This window comes from Typopeltis vanoorti, chromosome 1 (assembly GCF_054136105.1).
Source record: "Typopeltis vanoorti isolate ZY-2024b chromosome 1, IOZ_Tvanoo_1.0, whole genome shotgun sequence".
In the NCBI taxonomy this organism is placed as follows: Eukaryota; Metazoa; Arthropoda; class Arachnida; order Uropygi; family Thelyphonidae; genus Typopeltis; species Typopeltis vanoorti.
Genome location: NC_143549.1, coordinates 45,745,041 through 45,763,807, shown reverse-complemented (window position 1 = coordinate 45,763,807; position 18,767 = coordinate 45,745,041). Strand labels below are relative to the sequence as shown.

The 18,767-nt window shown below is 37.3% G+C and overlaps 1 protein-coding gene across 1 annotated transcript in view; it reads right to left on the bottom strand.

Moving 5' to 3' along the window:
* The window catches only part of LOC150109943 (ras-related protein rab7), a 59,703-nt gene that overhangs the window by 38,649 nt on the left and 2,287 nt on the right, over positions 1 to 18,767 (bottom strand). The window contains exon 2 of the mRNA XM_090397319.1: positions 6,068 to 6,154. Coding sequence (XP_090253445.1) covers positions 6,068 to 6,123 — 56 coding nt within the window. The 5' untranslated portion in view covers positions 6,124 to 6,154. The remainder of the gene's footprint in view (positions 1 to 6,067; positions 6,155 to 18,767) is intronic.

The window sequence follows — 18,767 nt, the reverse complement described above, 5'->3', positions numbered from 1 at the left end:
ACAAAGTGTAAATTAAATCTTTTATTTTTGAATATTTTTGCAAATTTTATTACTTCATTATGTCTGAATATAAGAAGAAATGCTGACAGTACAGTATTGAGTATTTGAAATATGGTTTTATTCACTCTCCTACGAACCAATTATTACCCATGTGCTTGATTTGCTAAAAAGTGTTTTCAAAAAGCAATGAAGCCTTCTAGGCTACAAGAGTATTAGACTAAAATGCATGCCGACAAAAAGGATAAAGATTTGTCCTATTTTCAAGTACTAGAAGAAAAATATTTTAAATGTCTAACCATATCAAAACTTTTTACGTCGTCCACTAAACAAGATAATGACAGATTACAAGCTTCTTATAATATTTCATTATTAATCGCAAAAGCGATTAATAATGAAATATTACAGTGCAATAATTCAGTGCAAAGAAGAATCGATGAAATGCTGAAGACGTTGAAAAATCATTGCGATTATTTGAAGACATGCCAATTTTCCATTCAACTTGATGAATCAACTCTCCCAAATAATGAACCACTACTCTTATCATATGTACGATTCATAAAAGAAGAAAAAGTTTGTCAAGAATTATTATTTGCTAAAAACTTGGAAGCGGATACAAAGGGAGAATCTATGTTTAATATCATGAATAAGTTTTTTCAAGAGAAAGACATTCCTATTCGTAATATTTTGTCTGTTGCTACTGATGGTGCTCCAGCAATGACAGGGTGCCACAAGGGTTTCATAGCGCATTTGAAACAAGCAGTACCAAATGTACTCGCTATACATTGTGTTCTTCATCATCAACATTTGGTTGCAAAAAATTTAAGTGAATGCCTGCACACTTCGCTCCATTACGTTATTAGAGTAGTAAACAAGATTAGAAGCAATTATTGAGTGAATTGTTTAGTCAACTTTGTAGTGAAAACGATGAAGATTTCAATCATTTGCTGCTTCACACAGAAGTTTGCTGGCTTTCAAAAGGTATTTGTCTGAATCGATTTTACAATTTGTTTGATTCAGTACTAGAGTTCCTAGAAAACAGAGACGACGGATTGCAGGCCAACCTGATTACATCCAAAAATGACATTGCTTATTTGACAGACCTCTATAAAATATTTAATGAAGTCAATCTACAGCTACAAGGTGATGAATTGAATTTAATTAAAACAAAAAAACGTTACTGCCGCTTTTGTAGCGAAACTTCTGTTCAAGTGGAATATAGCCACTTTTCAAATTTATCAGCAGTGTCTCTCCAAAAGGAAGATTTACTTACATACTGCCAACACTTGGAGGTTCTCCATGCTGATTTCAAGGATATTCTAAACATGAATGTACCAAATTGGGTTCTAGATCCTTTCTCACATGTAAGTACAGCAGGATCATCAAATTTAGAAGTGGAACTCATAGAACTCACAACAAATGAAGAACTAAAAATAAAATTCAAAAGTGGTTACCAAGAGTTCTGGCTTCAAAAATCAATAACGACACTATACCCTGGATTATGGGAAATAGTGCAGAAATTTTAAATTGCATTTCCATCTTCTTATTTGGCTGAGCGTGGGTTTAGTGCTGTAGTGAATTTACTATCTAAAAAAAGGAACTGATTGCATATAACTGAGCATGGCGATTTTCAGTTTATTATTTAGTTTCAGTTTATTATTTTGACACCTCCAGGGAGTCCAAAGACTCATCGAGGGAGAGTGTGCCGACAGCATCGAACGATTGGTCCCCTTCCAACTACTAACCGCGCTCAAACTTACTTAACTGAGCCATTAGTAGCAGAGGCTCTACCAATCGACCAACATTCGCCAGCAGCATTCAACAGATTTACGACTGTTTTTAACGAAAGTTGAACCCGATATTAACAAACTTTTTAAAAATGCACCAGGCTCATCCTTCACATTAATTTGTTATTTTTTCTTTGTATTTTTACTTTGTAAGTTCGAAATAAACCATCTAATACATTTGATGGTGTTTTAATTATTACAATAAGATTCTTACTAATGTAATGCAATCTCTTAATATGTATTCTGAATTTTCATATTTAAACCATTGTATGAAACTTCACATTAATTTGTTATTTTTGCTTTGTATTTTTACTTTAGAAGTTAGAAATAAACAATTTTGTAATATATTTAATGGTGTTTTAATTATTACAAGAAGATTCTCACTAATGCAATGCAATCTCTTAATTGTATTCCACATTTTCATATTTAAACCATTGTATGAAACTGTGCATAATGTTATTCGTTTCACCAAAATCGGTATAGCAATAACTGTGTTCAAGATGAAGCACATATTCGCCACTTCTTTTTAAAAATTTAACGGCATAAGCAGTAATGTATCATTAGTTGCTATTTACGTCAAAAATATCAAATGGCTTGAACATGGAAGACTGTTATAATGAAGGGCTTTACAAAATTTTTGTCTTGCAAAGTGGGCGGTGGCCCGAAAAAGTTTGGGAACCTATGGTCTAAACCAACTTCTCCCATTTCAAGAGCAAAAAATATTATTAAGAGAGAGAGACCACTAGGGAGTCAGTGGACCACACAACATCCATCTAGCCCTCTCCCCCCTTATTAGCAGGATAGATTGAGGGCATGCAGACTGCATAGTTTTGTGGATAGAAGAAAGACTAAGGAGAGGATATGATCGAGACATTTATGCTGTTGAAGGGTTATCATATTAACACTGAGGAGTTTTTCATATGATAGAATGAAGAAAGGAACGTGTGGCAGGGGCATTCCTGAAAGTTACAAAAGGAAGTGGTAAGTACAAGGGTAAGAAATAATTTTTTTACATACAGAGCAGCAAAAGCATGGAATGCACTATGTGAGAGATTCCTGAAGATGACTTGAAGGAGTGGTATGATACTTTGTACTAACTGGTGTTGACCTCTTGTGAAACTATGGAGGTCAAGGAAATAATAATAATAATATTTCATACAGTGTATGTGTGCATATCTATTTAAAATGTACTTATTAATGATGTATTTAATTATTATTATTATTATTATTACGGGTATCTCCATGGAGTCAGTAGACTCATCGCGGGAGACCCAAACTAGCAAAACAATATCTGTCATATCTCTTCTTGAATTCATTTACAGACGAAGAGCTCACAACTAAGTCAGGCAATGAATTCCACTCATTCACCACCCTCCAGGCAAAAAACCTTGTTCTGACACCTTTGTTAACCACACTCTTCTTTAATTTCCAGAGATGACCTCTTGTTCTTCCATCACTTTCACACAGCTGAAACATTTCCCCTGCATCAATCCTATAAAAACCTTTTAGTAATTTGAATGTTTCTATCATATCCCCTCTTCTTCGCCTATCAACCAATCTCTGCAATCCACAAGCTCTCGATCTATCAATGTAGGGAGCATTTTTTATATCACTCACCAACTTGGTCACTCTTCTCTGAACCCTCTCCACAGCCTCCTCATCTCCAAGGAATCCAGGTGACCAGACCTGAGCACAGTAATCCAAATGTGGAAGTATCAATGCTTTATAAAGGGGAATAATAACCTCTTTATCTCTGGATGTCAGTGTGTTCCTCAACAACCAAGTAATCCTATGTGCAATCTTGGACACCTTAGCAATGTGTCCTCTGAACTTCATCTCCCTATCTACCAATACCCCTAAGTCCCTAGCCTCATCAATCTCTTGGAGTACCTTTCCATCGATGTAGTACACAGCTGGTAATCTTTTAATCCCAAAATGCATGACTTTACACTTTTCCACATTGAACTGACATCCATTTTCTTTTGCCCATTTTACCAGCTTATTTAAATCCTCCTGCAAACTTTCAACATCAGCTTGATTTTTTATTGCACTACACAACTTTGCATCATCAGCAAACAACTGAATATCTCCCTTTAAGCCGTTTCCTATATCATTTATATACAAATTAAACAACATTGGCCCAAGCACAGAGCCCTGAGGCACACCACTGGTCACCTGCCTCATTCTGGACTCGGCTCCTCCATACACCACCTTATGGTATCTCTCCCTGAGCCATTCTCCTATCCATATCACCAATTTAATAACCATTCCCATCTGCTCCAATTTGCGTAACAGTGTTCTATGGGGTATCCTGTCAAAAGCCTTAGCAAAATCCAGAAGTACCACTGTGTAGCCAGTTCCTTTGTCCAACTCAGATGTTATTCTATTATGAATAGTTAATAGATTGCTAAGGCAGGATCTACCTTTAACAAAACCATGTTGGCCTCTATAGAGTATCATATCCTGATCCACCCATTCTTGAATTTTGTCTTTAACCAACTTTTCCAATACTTTTACCACTACTCCTGAGATGGTGATTGGTCTGTAATTCAATACTGCAGTTTTAGAGCCACCCTTATGCAAAGGTACCACTTTGCCTAACTTCCACTCCCTAGGGACCATACCAGAGTTCAAACTTAAGTTAAATATCCAGGTGAGAGGGGTTGACAATTCATTTGCACATTCACGCAACACCCGAGCTGATATTCCATCTAAGCCTACCGCAGTGTTTGCATTTAAGTTTTGCAATATATTTAATACCTCTGATTCTTTAGCTTCAATTCTCACATTAGGTATTGCTGTAGGTATAGAGATATCCTCACTTGGGTGATAGACTTTTGAAAAGTGATCACTCAGTAACTCGACTATTACATCTGATTTTGTCACCTCAATACTATCAGCACCCACTAAGGTTATCCTTCCGAAGTCATTCTTCCTCTTACTTGCCACATAGCGGAAGAACTCTTTGGGATTACCCTTGATCTCTTTGGCTAAGGTCTTCTCATAATCTGATTTAGCTTTTCTTACTATGCTGGTAACCTTCCTAGCTTGAGCCTTGTACTGCTCATGGGTGTCCTGATCGCCTTTCTCCTTGTAAATTCTCCATAACATTTTCTTTTTTTGCAGTTCAAGCTTGATACTACTGCTCATCCATCTAATGCCTGCCTTGTTTGACCTCCTAACCATGGGGACACAATCTGATATTGCTTTCCTCAGATACCCGCTGATTTTATCCCAAGCACTGCTAACATCTTTCCCTTGCAATATGTTCTGCCATGGGATGGCTGCAAGCTCACTCCGAAGCTTGTTATAATTGCCTAACCTGTAGTTCCGTACATACCCCTTCTTAATAGAAAAATCCACAGATTTTGCAACCTCCCAAGTCAATACCACATGATCGCTTTCACCAACTGGAGGTAACGAGGACACCTTACTTATGCATATAACCTCTGAACCAATAACCAGGTCCAACACTCTCACACCACGTGTCCCTTCAGTTACGTGCTGTTTCAAGTAATTATCTCGTAGAAGATGTATGAATTCCATTTCCTTTTTGCTACGTGATATTTCCTCCTTCCAATTGATATCACCGTAATTAAAATCCCCCATAATAATCACCAAGCCTTCACTCATTGCACTAAGTTGCTGATGCATGAATTCAATATCTCCCCCCGTACTCCCTGGCCTATAGCAGCATCCAACTGTATATTTGGTTGCGTTGGTCACTATTTCGCACCAGACTGCCTCAAATGAACTCTCATTCACATGTCTATCATCATGATATACTATTTTCTTTGGCTGCAACACATCAGCTATCATCAACAGTACTCCTCCTCCTGTTCTATCTTCTCTATCCTCCCTGAAAATACTGTACCCATCACATTCAATTCCAGTGACCACATCTTCTGCTGACAGCCAAGTTTCACTAATGCCTACAACTTTTGGTGAGATTTCACTGACTAATGCCATAAATTCTTCTCTCTTATTTCGAATGCTTCTAGCATTGGTATACAAAAATTGCAGATTCCCTCTAGATCTTGTACCGGCTTTAGAACTGATATATAAGTCACTAACTACCGTAGTCCTATGCCGATTTTTAATCAATTATTTAATCAAGTACATATGAATGCCAAACAAATGATATGTATTTGTTTGACATTCATGATTTATCATAACCCTCATTCCCAGAAAGCGACTAACCAAATAAATAAAATAGTAATCATGCACATTAACATAAAAAAGTATTTCACAATACAACACTATTTATTCATGCTGGAACTTACCCACTATCACCAAGAATTATAACTTTTAGCAGCACCTTTTTTCTGGAGGTCATCATTTGATTCAACAAATGTAGATATTGTGAATTTCTAGAGATCCAACAAAACAAAAAGTTGGTATGTGAAATTTTTTACACAACAATTCTGTATATCACTAACCTTGTTATAAAAGTAATATTACTACAAAAGCAATTAAATATAAACATCAATAAACAACAGTGCTGCAACATCTATAGAGTTAAGGGACAAGTTTTTAAAAGCTACATAGTTGGCTGCAATTTTTTGTTTAATATATATATATATAAGATGTACTGCTTAATTCCTTTAAGCTATTTTAATTAACTGTATCAGAACAATTTAAATACACAGAAATAGGTATGCAATGCACAAAAAGCAGGTATTGCAACCAATTGGTTGCAATATTTTCCAGATAAATGAACAAACACAATACACTAGTTTTTAATATAATTTACAATTCAATAACTTATAATTCTTTATAAGTTCACAATATGTTCTTATGCAATATTCATAAGAGCATATCGTGAACAGTGCTTACATGATCATGCCATTTGTACAAAGTAATGGCTGAAAGCGTATACAATTATTCTGCACTGAAGTAAATATTAATTGCAATTATTAAAAAAAAAAGAAGTGTGTAGGCTTATAATTAAAAACTGTGTTGATAACTTATGAACTACAGAATGATTTATTAGAAATAAAATAGGGAAGAAAATTCAGAAATGAAATTTGGTTTATTCTTCATTTGTGGGCCATTTCAGCTGGACTGGTATACGAGGGTTGTTTGAAAAAGTTGGGTAAAAATATAATTACACATCTTTTTGGAAAATATCACTTTATTTCTCAACAATCTCCATCGAGGTCTATACATTTGGTTTAGTGAGTTTCCAATTTTTTCATCCCATCTAAAAAGTAGGATTTGTCAAATTGTGCAAAATAGCCATTGACAGCCTTAATGACATCCTCGTTCAAAGAAAATTTTTTTCCCACTGAGCAAAATTTTTAAGTTTGGGAACAAGAAGTCACAAGAGGCTACGTGCAGAGAATACGGTGGATGTGGAACCAATTCAAACCTCAATTCATGCAATTTTGCCACTGCGATGTTTGGGATGGTGCATTGTTTTGGTGAAAGAGCACTTTTTCGTGTGCCAATCTTGGCCGTTTCTTTCTTCAGTTCTTCTTTTAAATGGTCCACCAATGATGCATAACATCATTATGGCTCCTGTTATTGTCTTACCCTTTAACAAATAGTCATCACCATCATCATCAAATTCCTGCCATGTACCCTCAAGGGGTGTACAGGATATAATAGTACTAAATGAAAAAAATTACATCATTATTAATTTCCTATCTACAATTTTCCTCCAAATCAGTCTGTTACTTGTCAAGACTCCAACATTATCAGATCTTATATTTCTATCGTCTAAAGCATTTTGTACCGTAACAATCCACCTATATCTTGGTCTTCCTCTGGGTCGTTTTGCTGCCGACCTGGCAGAGAACACTTGTTTCGCTAATCTTTCCTCGCCCATTCTGTTTAAGTGACCATACCACCTAAGATTAGCTCTGCTAACGCATTCCTGGATGCTGACAATGTCAAGTTCTTTCCTAATATCGTCATTTTTAATATGATATTGCCATTGATGCCATCTGTTCATGCCTATAATCTTTCTCAGGACTCTCATATCTGTGGTCTCTAGTCTTTGGTCAAGTGTTTTACTTCTGACCCAGCTCTCAGATCCATAAGTTAAAACTGGTTTGAACACTGTCTTGTATACAGCTAATTTAGTGTTCCGACTAATTTCTCTCTTATTCCATATGAATTTATTCAATTGACTTCCCACCATACCAGCTTTGCTGATTCTGTTGTCTATTTCTATATTTAATTTACCATCTTCAGTAAAAATTGTGCCTAAATAGCTGAAATGTTTTACTTGTTCCACCGGTTCTCCATTCACAACACAGTTGACATTTTCAATGATTCTGCCTATTTTCATTGTCTTTGTCTTTTTATTGCTGACCTTCATACCATATCTATTACAACAGCTATTCAATTTAGTCAGAGAATCTTGCAGACTTGTAGCAGATTTATTTAGAAGTATAACATCATCCACATACAGCAAAGAGCTGACATTAACATCTCCAATTTTGATATCATGTTTAATACCACTTTCCTTCATAATGTGATCCATATAGATAATGAATAACAGAGGGGATAATGTACATCCTTGTCTCACACCAGATTTAACATCAAACCATCTTCCTGTACTTCCTTCAATTCTAACTGCTGACTTACAACTCAAATAAAGACTAAGTATTGCTTGATATAATGTCCCATTGACACCATATAACTGCAGCGTATTGAATAGCTTCTCTCTTGGCACCTTGTCATATGCCTTTTCCAGATCGACAAAACTTAAATACAGATCTTTGTTATATTCCCATGCTTTCTCGACTACTTGTCGTAAAGTGAAGATCTGATCCTGACACCCTCTGTTTGGCCTGAATCCAGCTAGTTCTTCACCAATCTTTTCTTCCACAATTCTTCTCAACCGTTTCTCAAGTATACTTGCATAGATCTTGCCAGGAACACTCAGTAGGGAAATACCTCTGTAATTCTCACATGCAGTTTTATTTCCCTTTTTATATATGGGTACTATGAGAGCTCTACTCCAATCATCGGGAATTCGTCCCTCTGTCCAGGCTTTCTGAACTATACAGTGCAGCCACTGTAAGACTCTTATACCACCATGCCATCTTATACCATCCCCCCTTCCAAAAAAAAAAACAATGGCCATCACCTTCCCAGCTGACAAAGCGGTCTTTGCTTTTTTCAGTGCTCTTCCACAAAGCATTGTCCATTGTTCTGACTGCTGCTTGGACTCAGGTGTGTAGTGGTGGATCCAAGTTTCATCTAGTCACGAATCAACACAAAAAATCCTGCAAATTAAAATTAAACATTGCCAAATACTGCAGTAAAATGTCTTTTCACATGCATTTTTGATTGACAGTTAACAATCATGCACACAGCTTTTTCATGTTCAATTTTCATGCAGGATATTACACACCCGTTCAATTGAGATGCCTGCAATCTCATGCACTTTCACTCAGTAGTCTTCCATAACAATACCATGGATTTTGTCAATAATTACCTTCATAGTGACCTCAGACAGGCATCCGGAGCGTGCTTCATCTTCAATGGACTTACAACCACGTTTAAACTTGTTTATCCAAAGAGAAATAGTCTCTGCTGGTGCCGAGTCCCCATGATCTACACTAACTCAGCTTTGTTCTCCACTACTTCAAATAAAAGTGCTTTATCACAGCACAAAACTCGTTTTTCTCCATTTTTATGAAATATGAGAATAGGATTATTTTAAATGTTTGCCAAACAAGAACGACGTTTTGCAGGTGACTAAAATTTTGCCAGGGGTCGTAAAAAAGACGATACATGCCGACACTGGTATGAATAAACGAATTGCATCACCGTCTATTAGAAATTTACCAAACAACCCTCGTATTGAGTTGTGTGATTAATACATTCCTGGAAATTAGCACAAACTAAAAAAAAAAATGTATATCTAAATTTTTTTATAGAAGAATTATTTCTGGAATTTCTAATTACATTAGATATCTCAGAAATAATTTATCATTTAGAATGTGATTACAATGGGAAAAGGTGGCAGTATTGTTTAGGCTGGTGTGCACCTTTTTAATATTTTTTAAAATGTAAAGTTATTTTTATAAATGTGTAATCCAGTTAGATACTTCTTTTGGAGTAATGTATCATTTTTATGTTGAGCATTTTGGGTCTGTATTTACATATAGCATCAGTATATAAAATATTGTTGGGTTTGTCTTTCATCCAACCATATATTTGTTAGCTGTTGGTTGATCCCACATTCAAACAAAGAAAATTTTTATTTACTGCGCCACTCTATGTTTGAAGTTACAAAATTATGGTGAAGGAATCAAGCATCAAATAGCACTACAGGCCAATACTTTCTTAACTATATTTAGGGTTTCTCGCAAGATTCGTATTTTAACGAACGGTGCAATGAAACTGAAATTAGGCAAGCACAAGAATCAAGTTAAACACGATATTTAATTCTCTCACAAAATTATTCTTACATAAGAAACAAGAACTCTATTAAGATCAATACAATTAGAAAATAATTTATACATCCAATAAAGTATTAAGATTCTGTTCAGCTGAGTGCATCATTTACTGCTAGAACTTATATGACTTTCACAATTCACATCCGTTAGGATTTCAACTGTTTCAATTTAAACAATATCAATATTCAGCAAACCATTCAAAAGTTAGTTCTTTTTAGTCTCAGTGAAATATTCGTAAACTTCAATTTATCAAACACTTAACAAGCATCATCAATATTTATCAGAGGATTAAAATAGTTCTTATAAGGCTCAGTCTTGATTTTACATATACGTAGTGAGATAACACATTCAAATTGCAAGACACATTGCATGGTTAGTTCTTAGGTTCTTTACTAATAGGTTTTATATGTGGTGACATCCAGTAAAAATGCTTCTGATTTGTGTTATAGCTGTTTTCACGTTCAGTTCCTCTGGTAAAGAATATCTATTTCAAAATCGGCGGGCGCCATTATTAAAGTAGCGCTCGTAACCAGAGACATACGGAGACCACGGCCGCTATCCTACTCGCAGGCGGAGAGAGAGAGCCAAGCGTCACAGTGACGTTAACCTGATGTTACTTCCGTTTCATCCCCCTTCCGGTGGCGAACGAAGACGAGGTACCCACTCACGCATTAGAGCGTCGGCTGCGGTCTCCCATAGGCTGTCATGTTAAAGAACCGGCCGTGGGAAGGGAAGGAGTCCAATTTTCGAAATGGATTAATTCCCAAACCTGACACGACCCGAAATTTTAGTAAGTTGCGCTATTCCCACTAAAAGGTAAGAAATTACATGACATGCTAATTTCGGAATTTCGTGTCGAGACATTCTCTTTCAAGCTTCGTCAATCTCGATCATATATTATCCTTTCACTCGGGTAAATTCCTTTACAAGATGACAAGAAACTATAAATAAATATGAGTTCGAAGTAAGATCCATTAAAATCGGAACTTTCCAAATCTTTATTACGTCGTACGATCCCAGGTTAGATCACATCTCACGACCTTTCTACACTCTCTCCATTTTCCCTCTCGCTGTTTCTTCCTATATCCACTCTCTCCTTCCTTTTCCCCGCCCAAACTAGTTTTTTTCCACTCGTTCAGTTTACAACGAAAATTCTCACGTGATCGTTATACAGTTCCCCAACGCTAAGGCACGCGCTATCTAAAAATAACTTAGTTTTCTGACAGCAACCAATCAAATCACATTAGCAGAGTCCGTTAAAATTACTTTCACTTTCCGTAACAACAAATAAAATGCATATATTACGGTTCACTTAGGATACATTTACAAGTTATATAAAGAATTTATACAGAATAAATAACAAAAAAATAATAATTTTTTTTAATTTCAATAAAAAAATAACAGTAAGCATTTAATTAAATTAAGGGTATAAAAATCCCTTATTATTTTACAGCCAGTATGCGAAACTCTGAGATCGAAAACTACGATTTAAGAGTTTCATGCCAACGAACTATCGTGTTAATTTAATTAACTTCGCCAGAAAAAATAGTCGTTTGGCTTTTCATCTTAGTAAGCATTTAAATTAGAATTTACTTAGGAGCAAAAGTAGCTCAGGATATGGAATTCATGTTAAATCATGAATAAGTATTAATAATCATAAAATCCTTCATTCACAATTTAACAATATTATCATCATTATTACGTGACACCACCAAGGAGTCCAAAGACTCCAAGGGAGGGTACTTACTCTACAACTCTCTATCTCCACCAACTACAGCGAACTGAATCATCACCAATGGCACCTGATCCACCACCACCACCACTAGAATTTTCACAGACAATCACAAACATCCATGCCCGTGCCTGGATTTGAACCTGCAGCCTTTTGGCTGGAGAGTGGATACGCTAACTACTCAGCCTGTTAACATAATACTGTATTATGTACACTTACATAAAAGGAATAGATTTGCATAGCTACTAATGGTCTATTTATTCAGATTGTTAATTACTTATTAAACACAACTATGAAAATAGGACCACAATTGTGTTTGAAATGGAACAATCATCAATTAAATGATGTGAAACTGTTTTCTAGTGAAGTACTCACTGATGTAACTGGCATGTGAAGAATCAAGCTCATAAAATAGTGCAGTCCTCTGAGGCAATCATTAGACCTAGCATTCTCAAATCCCTAGTACATTCCATCACATGCAGCCTCAGGTGATTATTTCTTGGTAACTGCATACATTCCATTTCCTTTCTCCTATGTATTCTTTTCTCATTCCAGTCTATATTCTCATGGTTAAAGACTCCAATAATAATTATCTGCCTTCAACTCATTCAGCATTATATTACTATAAGCTAAATGAATAAATAAATGTGTCTTGGAGAGTTCTTTATGTAGAAGGAACCATGTTGTCCTCTTGCTATTCCATCAGAAAATCTTGACTCCAAAACTGACATTTAAATTAAACAAATTGGCCATAGGCAAGTCAGTTTTCTTGCACAGTTCTCAATAAGAACACTGGTCAAGTTAATTTGTTTAAATATATCTGCTAATCATAATCTATTTCCCATGGCAAATACCACAACCAACTAAACATTGAAAAGTGACAGTTCTCTTCTGGTTAATTATTCTGAAAAGGCACTTGTCTACTATTCAATGCCCCCTCCCCTCCTCCAAGTCAGGTGAAACATGCTGTGACTTGCAACTTATATTTCATTTCATTCGTTAGATTAGATTTCTAACATCATCCAGTGGGTTGTATTTCAAGAACAAACTGTGTTAGAAAAAGGAATTAGAAATATTCCTTTGATATTTTTTTTTGGAGGGCTGGGCTAAGAAGAATGGATGTCAATTTAATGTGGCAAAATGTAAGGTTATGCATTTTGGGGTGAAAGGATTAGCAGCAGTATACCACATTGGTGGAACTGTACTCCAGGATATTGACGAGGCCAAGGATTTGAAGTTCAAATCACTTGGTTGCTAAAAAAATACTTTGATGAGCAGAGACAAACAAGTTATTGTTCCTCTGTATCGAGCCTTGATAAGACCCCCACCTAGACTACTGTGCCCAAATTTGGGCGCCAGGGTTTCTTCTTGATGAGGAGGAGGTGGAGAGGATCCAGAGATGCGTGACCAAGATGATAGCAGGTCTATGGAATGAACTTTATGAGAACAGGTTGAAGATTTGTGGGTTGCAGAAATTGGTTGATAGGTGGAAAAGGGGTGATATAATTGAGACATTCAAATTACTGAAGGGTTTCTATAAGATTAATTCAGAAGATATTTTTGAGAATAGGACTGGTGGTGGGAGGACTAGGGGCCATCCATGGAAGCTAGGCAAGAGTGTGGTTAGCAAGGGTGTCAGAGCTAGGTTTTTTACTTGGAGAGTGGTGAATGAGTGGAATAAGCTGCCAGAGTCTGTTGTGGGTGCCATGACTGTAAATGAGTTCAAGGCGAAGTATGATAGATACTGTGTGAATGTTGAATAGTTGTAATAAATTTAGTTTAATCCTTTATTCAAGTGCATGCAAACAAACTTTGTGCTTGAAAATATCTTTAGGAGGTAAGGTAAGGCAGTGTAACACCAGGCAACTCTGAGCAAAGGTGGACCAAGCTCTCATCACTCCTTGTCTCAGTATCTTTCATAATGCAAAACACATCTCCTTGCAGACATGTATACTGCCAAGCATTAAGGGAAGGCCCATTACCCAGCCTGGTTTCAACCTTTACTGAGGTCTCGTCAGTGGGAGGTAGACTCAAACGTGGATATACTAAGGATAGGAGAGGTCATATTTGCGTATAGGAGTTGCCAACAAGTGTACCGCCTTATTATTGAATTACTCTGAATTTAGAGAAAGATGTTGGAAGCTTATTTTTCACTTGGTTAGACTATAATAAATTTAGTTTAATCCTTTATCCAAGTATATGCAAACAAAGTTTGCGCCTGAAAATATCTTCAGGACTGAGGTAAGGTAGTGCAACACCAGGCAACTCTGAGCAAAGGTGGAAAGACAAGGAGTGATGAGAGCTTGGTTCACCTTTGCTCAGAGTTGCACTACCTTACCTCAGTCCTGAAGATATTTTCAGGCACAAACTTTGTTTGCATACACTTGGATAAAGGATTAAACTAAATTTATTATAGTCTAACCAAGTGAAAAATACACTTCCAACATCTTTCTCTAAATCCAGAGTAATTTAATAATAAGGTGGTACACCTGTCAGCAACTCCTATAGGTAAATATGACCTCTTCTATTGCTTCTGCCTTAGTATCTCTACGTTTGGATCTGCCTCCCACTGACGAGACCTCAATAAAGATTGAAACCGGTCTGGACAGTGGCCCTTCCCTTAATGCATAGCAGTATACATGTCCACAAGGAGATGTGCTTTGCATCATGGGAGATACTGAGACAAGGAGTAATGAGAGCTTGGTGCACCTTTGCTCGGAGTTGCACTACCTTACCTCAGTCCTGAAAATATTTTCAGGCGCAAACTTTGTTTGCATATACTTGGATAAAGGATTAAACTAAATTTATTATAGTCTAACCAAGTGAAAAATAAACTTACAATTGAATAGTTGTTCTTGACGTTAGGGAGTCCCTAGACTCCCTCGATGAGTCTAGGGGACCCCCTTGGGGTTGCCCGTACTACTACTACTACTAATAATAATAATATTCCTATCAGAACATCATCTTTAGACAGACCTATCAAAACAACAAATCCATTCCTATATTTCTGATATTTGTATATAGAAAAGCAATGCACTGCCAATATTTTCTTATTAGCTTCATTGCTATTAGTTCTCTCTTCATTTTTCTCCTCTGCTCTAACATATCACCCAAGTCCAGTGGCATAGCTAGGTGGGAGGGAGGGGGGGGGAAGTCCGCCCCAGGCAGCACTTTGAAACCTTACCCTATACGTCATTTTGACTTTTTGTAGTAGTTTTGATGTGTATTGAGAGGGGTAGCATACTCAGGGACCACCCCCGGGCGGCAAAAGCTATAGCAACGCCGCTCTCCAAGTCATTATCTAACCTGAGGCCATTCCTGCTATTTTCCATCCTAGCAACTTCTTTGTCGTAACATATTCATCTTGCCCAGAAAGCAGCAAAATGCATCATTTCTTGTTGATATGTAATCCAGCTCTCTGTTATCCAATGTACTCCAAGCCAGCCTGGCTAGCTGAGTAGATCTCTCCAGCAAAGAGGCTGTGATTTTGAGTCTCATCGATGAATATGGTTATTTGTGAATCTTTAGGTGGTAGATGAATATCACTGCTTGGCATGCAATGATATTTACTACAAGTGCTTTGAAAAAGTTCAATGTTTGGTTTGTAGAGCAGAATTTTTGGATTTTTTTTAGCATGAGGCCATCCCTACTATTTCCAATAATTAGTTTCTAATCTATAGTCCATTGATATTAACACACACTAAGAGTTATAAATCACTTTAACAAATTTCTCATAAAAATAACAGGAAAGAAAAAAAACAATTACTGAGGCTGCCATGGTTGGTATCCAATTAAATAAATTAATGTGAAATATGAGAGAATAAGCAAACACTAAATTACCAGTATGAATAATGGTATTTAAACTGATTTTAACATACAGATCTCCTGAGCAAGTTTAGTTATTTAGTCTTTGGATCTTCATTAAACTGGTTGCTGTTTTCAAATGATTATTATTATTATTATTAATCAGGCCTCCATGGAGTCGAAAGACTCATCGTGGGAGGTCCTTCCTAAGAACATAAAGTCTGTCAAGACTCATCGAGGAGAGATCCCCCCCTAAGAAACACAAAGTCTATCATACCACTCCTTAAACTCATTGACCATTCTCGCTCTCACCACTCCATCAGGCAATGCATTCAATGGTTCAACCACCCTCCATGCAAAGAAACCACCCCTCACCCTCTTGCTCTCAGTTTCCTTTCGTAACTTCCAGGGATGGCCTCTTGTCATCACTCCTTCCCGCTGTTCAACCAAGCGAAAGAACTCCCCAGTGTCAACCCTGTAACTACCTCTCAACAGTTTAAAAGTCTCAATCATATCACCTCTCCTTCTTCTATCCACCAAACTCTGCAGTCCACATTCCCTGAGCCAATCCTCATAACTATCCTTGTACAGTCCTGAAACCATCTTTGTCATCCATCTTTGTATCCTTTCCACAGTTAATTTATTCCCTTCAAATCCTGGAGACCAAATCTGAGAACAATAGTCCAAGTGTGGTGATCAGAGACTTATACAACGGAATGATAACCCTCTTATCTCTGCAGGTCAGTGTCCTTCTCATAATTGCAGCAATCCTCTGTGTTACCTTCACCACCTTTGCAATATGTCCCCTAAACTTCAGGTTTCTATCAATCATCAACCCCAGATCTCTTGTCTTCCCTACTTCGTCCAGTATAACTCCTCCCATAGAGTATGCAGCATCCCATCGATGTTTCCCAAACCTCAAGACCTTACATTTTGCTGCATTAAACTGACACCCCAGTTCATTTGCCCATCTATCTAGCTTATTCAAATCCTCTTACAGGGCTACCACATCTGCACTATTACTAATAATCCTTCCTAGCTTCGCATCATCCGCAAACAACTGAATATCCCCTTGCAATCCACTGGCAATGTCATTGATATAAAGGTTAAACAATATAGGTCCTAGTACTGAGCCCTGTGGGACCCCACTTGTAACCCCTCTGCCTCCTTGAAACTGCTCCACCATACACAACTCTCTAATACCTATCAGACAGCCAATCCTGAATCCAGTTGACCAATCTGACATCCAGACCCATGTGCTGCAACTTAAATATCAGCTTATGTGGTACACTATCAAATGCCTTTGCTAAGTCTAAGAAAATTGCAGTATATGCCTTTCCCTCATGTAATGTTCTTGTAACTTTATTATAAAAGGCTAGCATATTGCTAAAACAAGAGTGCCCGTTCACAAATCCAAGTTGTCTCTCACAGATAACATTATCCTCATCTGCCCAATGTTGTATACGGTCCCTCACTACTTTCTCCAAAATCTTAACTACTACTGATGACACACAGACTGGCCTATAATTAGACACTTCCAGTCTGTTACCACCCTTATGCAATGGCACTATTTTACCTTCCTTCCATTCCATGGGCACCTTTGCCGAAGCCAGACTTTCATTGAAAAGCCAGGTTAAAGGCACTTTCAGTTCCCTGGCACATTCTCTCAAAACTCGTGGTGAAATACCATCCAGTCCCAAAGCTTTACTGACATCCAGAGTACTCAGCATTTGAAACACACTCTCCTCCTGTACCTCTAAACCTTGAACCAGCCCTATCCCTCTAGCATTAAAACTGACTCCTCTAGGATGAAATACTCCAATAAAGTGTTCATTGAACAATTCCACTATGTCCTCTGCATCAGTCACTCTATTCCCATTTTTATCCCACAATATCATTCTTCCACAGTCATTTCTCCTCCTACTGGCCACATAGCTAAAAAATTCCCTAGGATTTTCTTTGGATCTTAGGGCCAATCCCCTCTCATATTCCAATTTCGCTTTCCGTACCACACTAGTCACTCTTCTGGCCTGTGTCTTATATTCTTCATGCATCCTCTCTTCACCTGTCTCCTTATATCTCTTCCATAGCCTCTTTTTCACATGCAATTCCTGTTTAATATTGTTTGTCATCCACTTTACTCCAAATTGTACCCTCTTCTTCACTCGTGGTATACAACTTACCATTGCTGCTAACAAATATTCTTTCACAATTTCCCACGCACTAATGATATCCTATCCCGGCCTTCCAATTCCTCCCTCCATGAAACTTCCCGAAGTTGACGTCTAAGACTATTATAATCACCTGCTTTATAATTCCACATAAGTTCCCGTCTCTTTTGACACTCCTGCATGTCTATTCATTTTCCAAGTCAAAACCATATGGTCACTCTCTCCAACTGGTGGGAGAGATGTCATCTCAGTTATTATCAACTCTTCTGATGCTATAACCAAATCCAAAACTCTTGAACCTCTTGTTCCCTCTGTTACATGTTGCCTAAGACATTTGTTCCACAAGAATTCTAGAAATTCCATTCCCCTGTTGCTACATGCATCTTCCTCTCTCCAATTTATACTACTGTGGTTAAAATCCCCCATAACAATCATTCTTCTTGCACTTGCCAAACTTAGCTGTCTAAACATCTCCTGGTCCCCATCCTCTGTGCTCCTGGATCTGTAGCAACACCCCACTAAATATCCTGTCTTACCTACCTCTACTTCACACCATATGCTCTCAAAATCATTTGTCTCACTTCCTTCCAAAGCCTCCACTCTTAGAGGACATAGGTCATCACTTATCATAAGCAGTACCCCACCACCACGCTTTCCCCCCCTATCCTGACAAAAAATGCTATACCCAGTGACTTCTATTCCTGTTATTATATCGCCTTCTGTCAACCACATCTCAGTGATCCCAATAATTTTTGGCCAGGCTGATGCTATCTGCGCCACCAATTCCTCTCCCTTATTCCGGATACTCCTGGCATTAGTATAAAACATATAAATGCCACTGTTTCTATACCCAGCATTA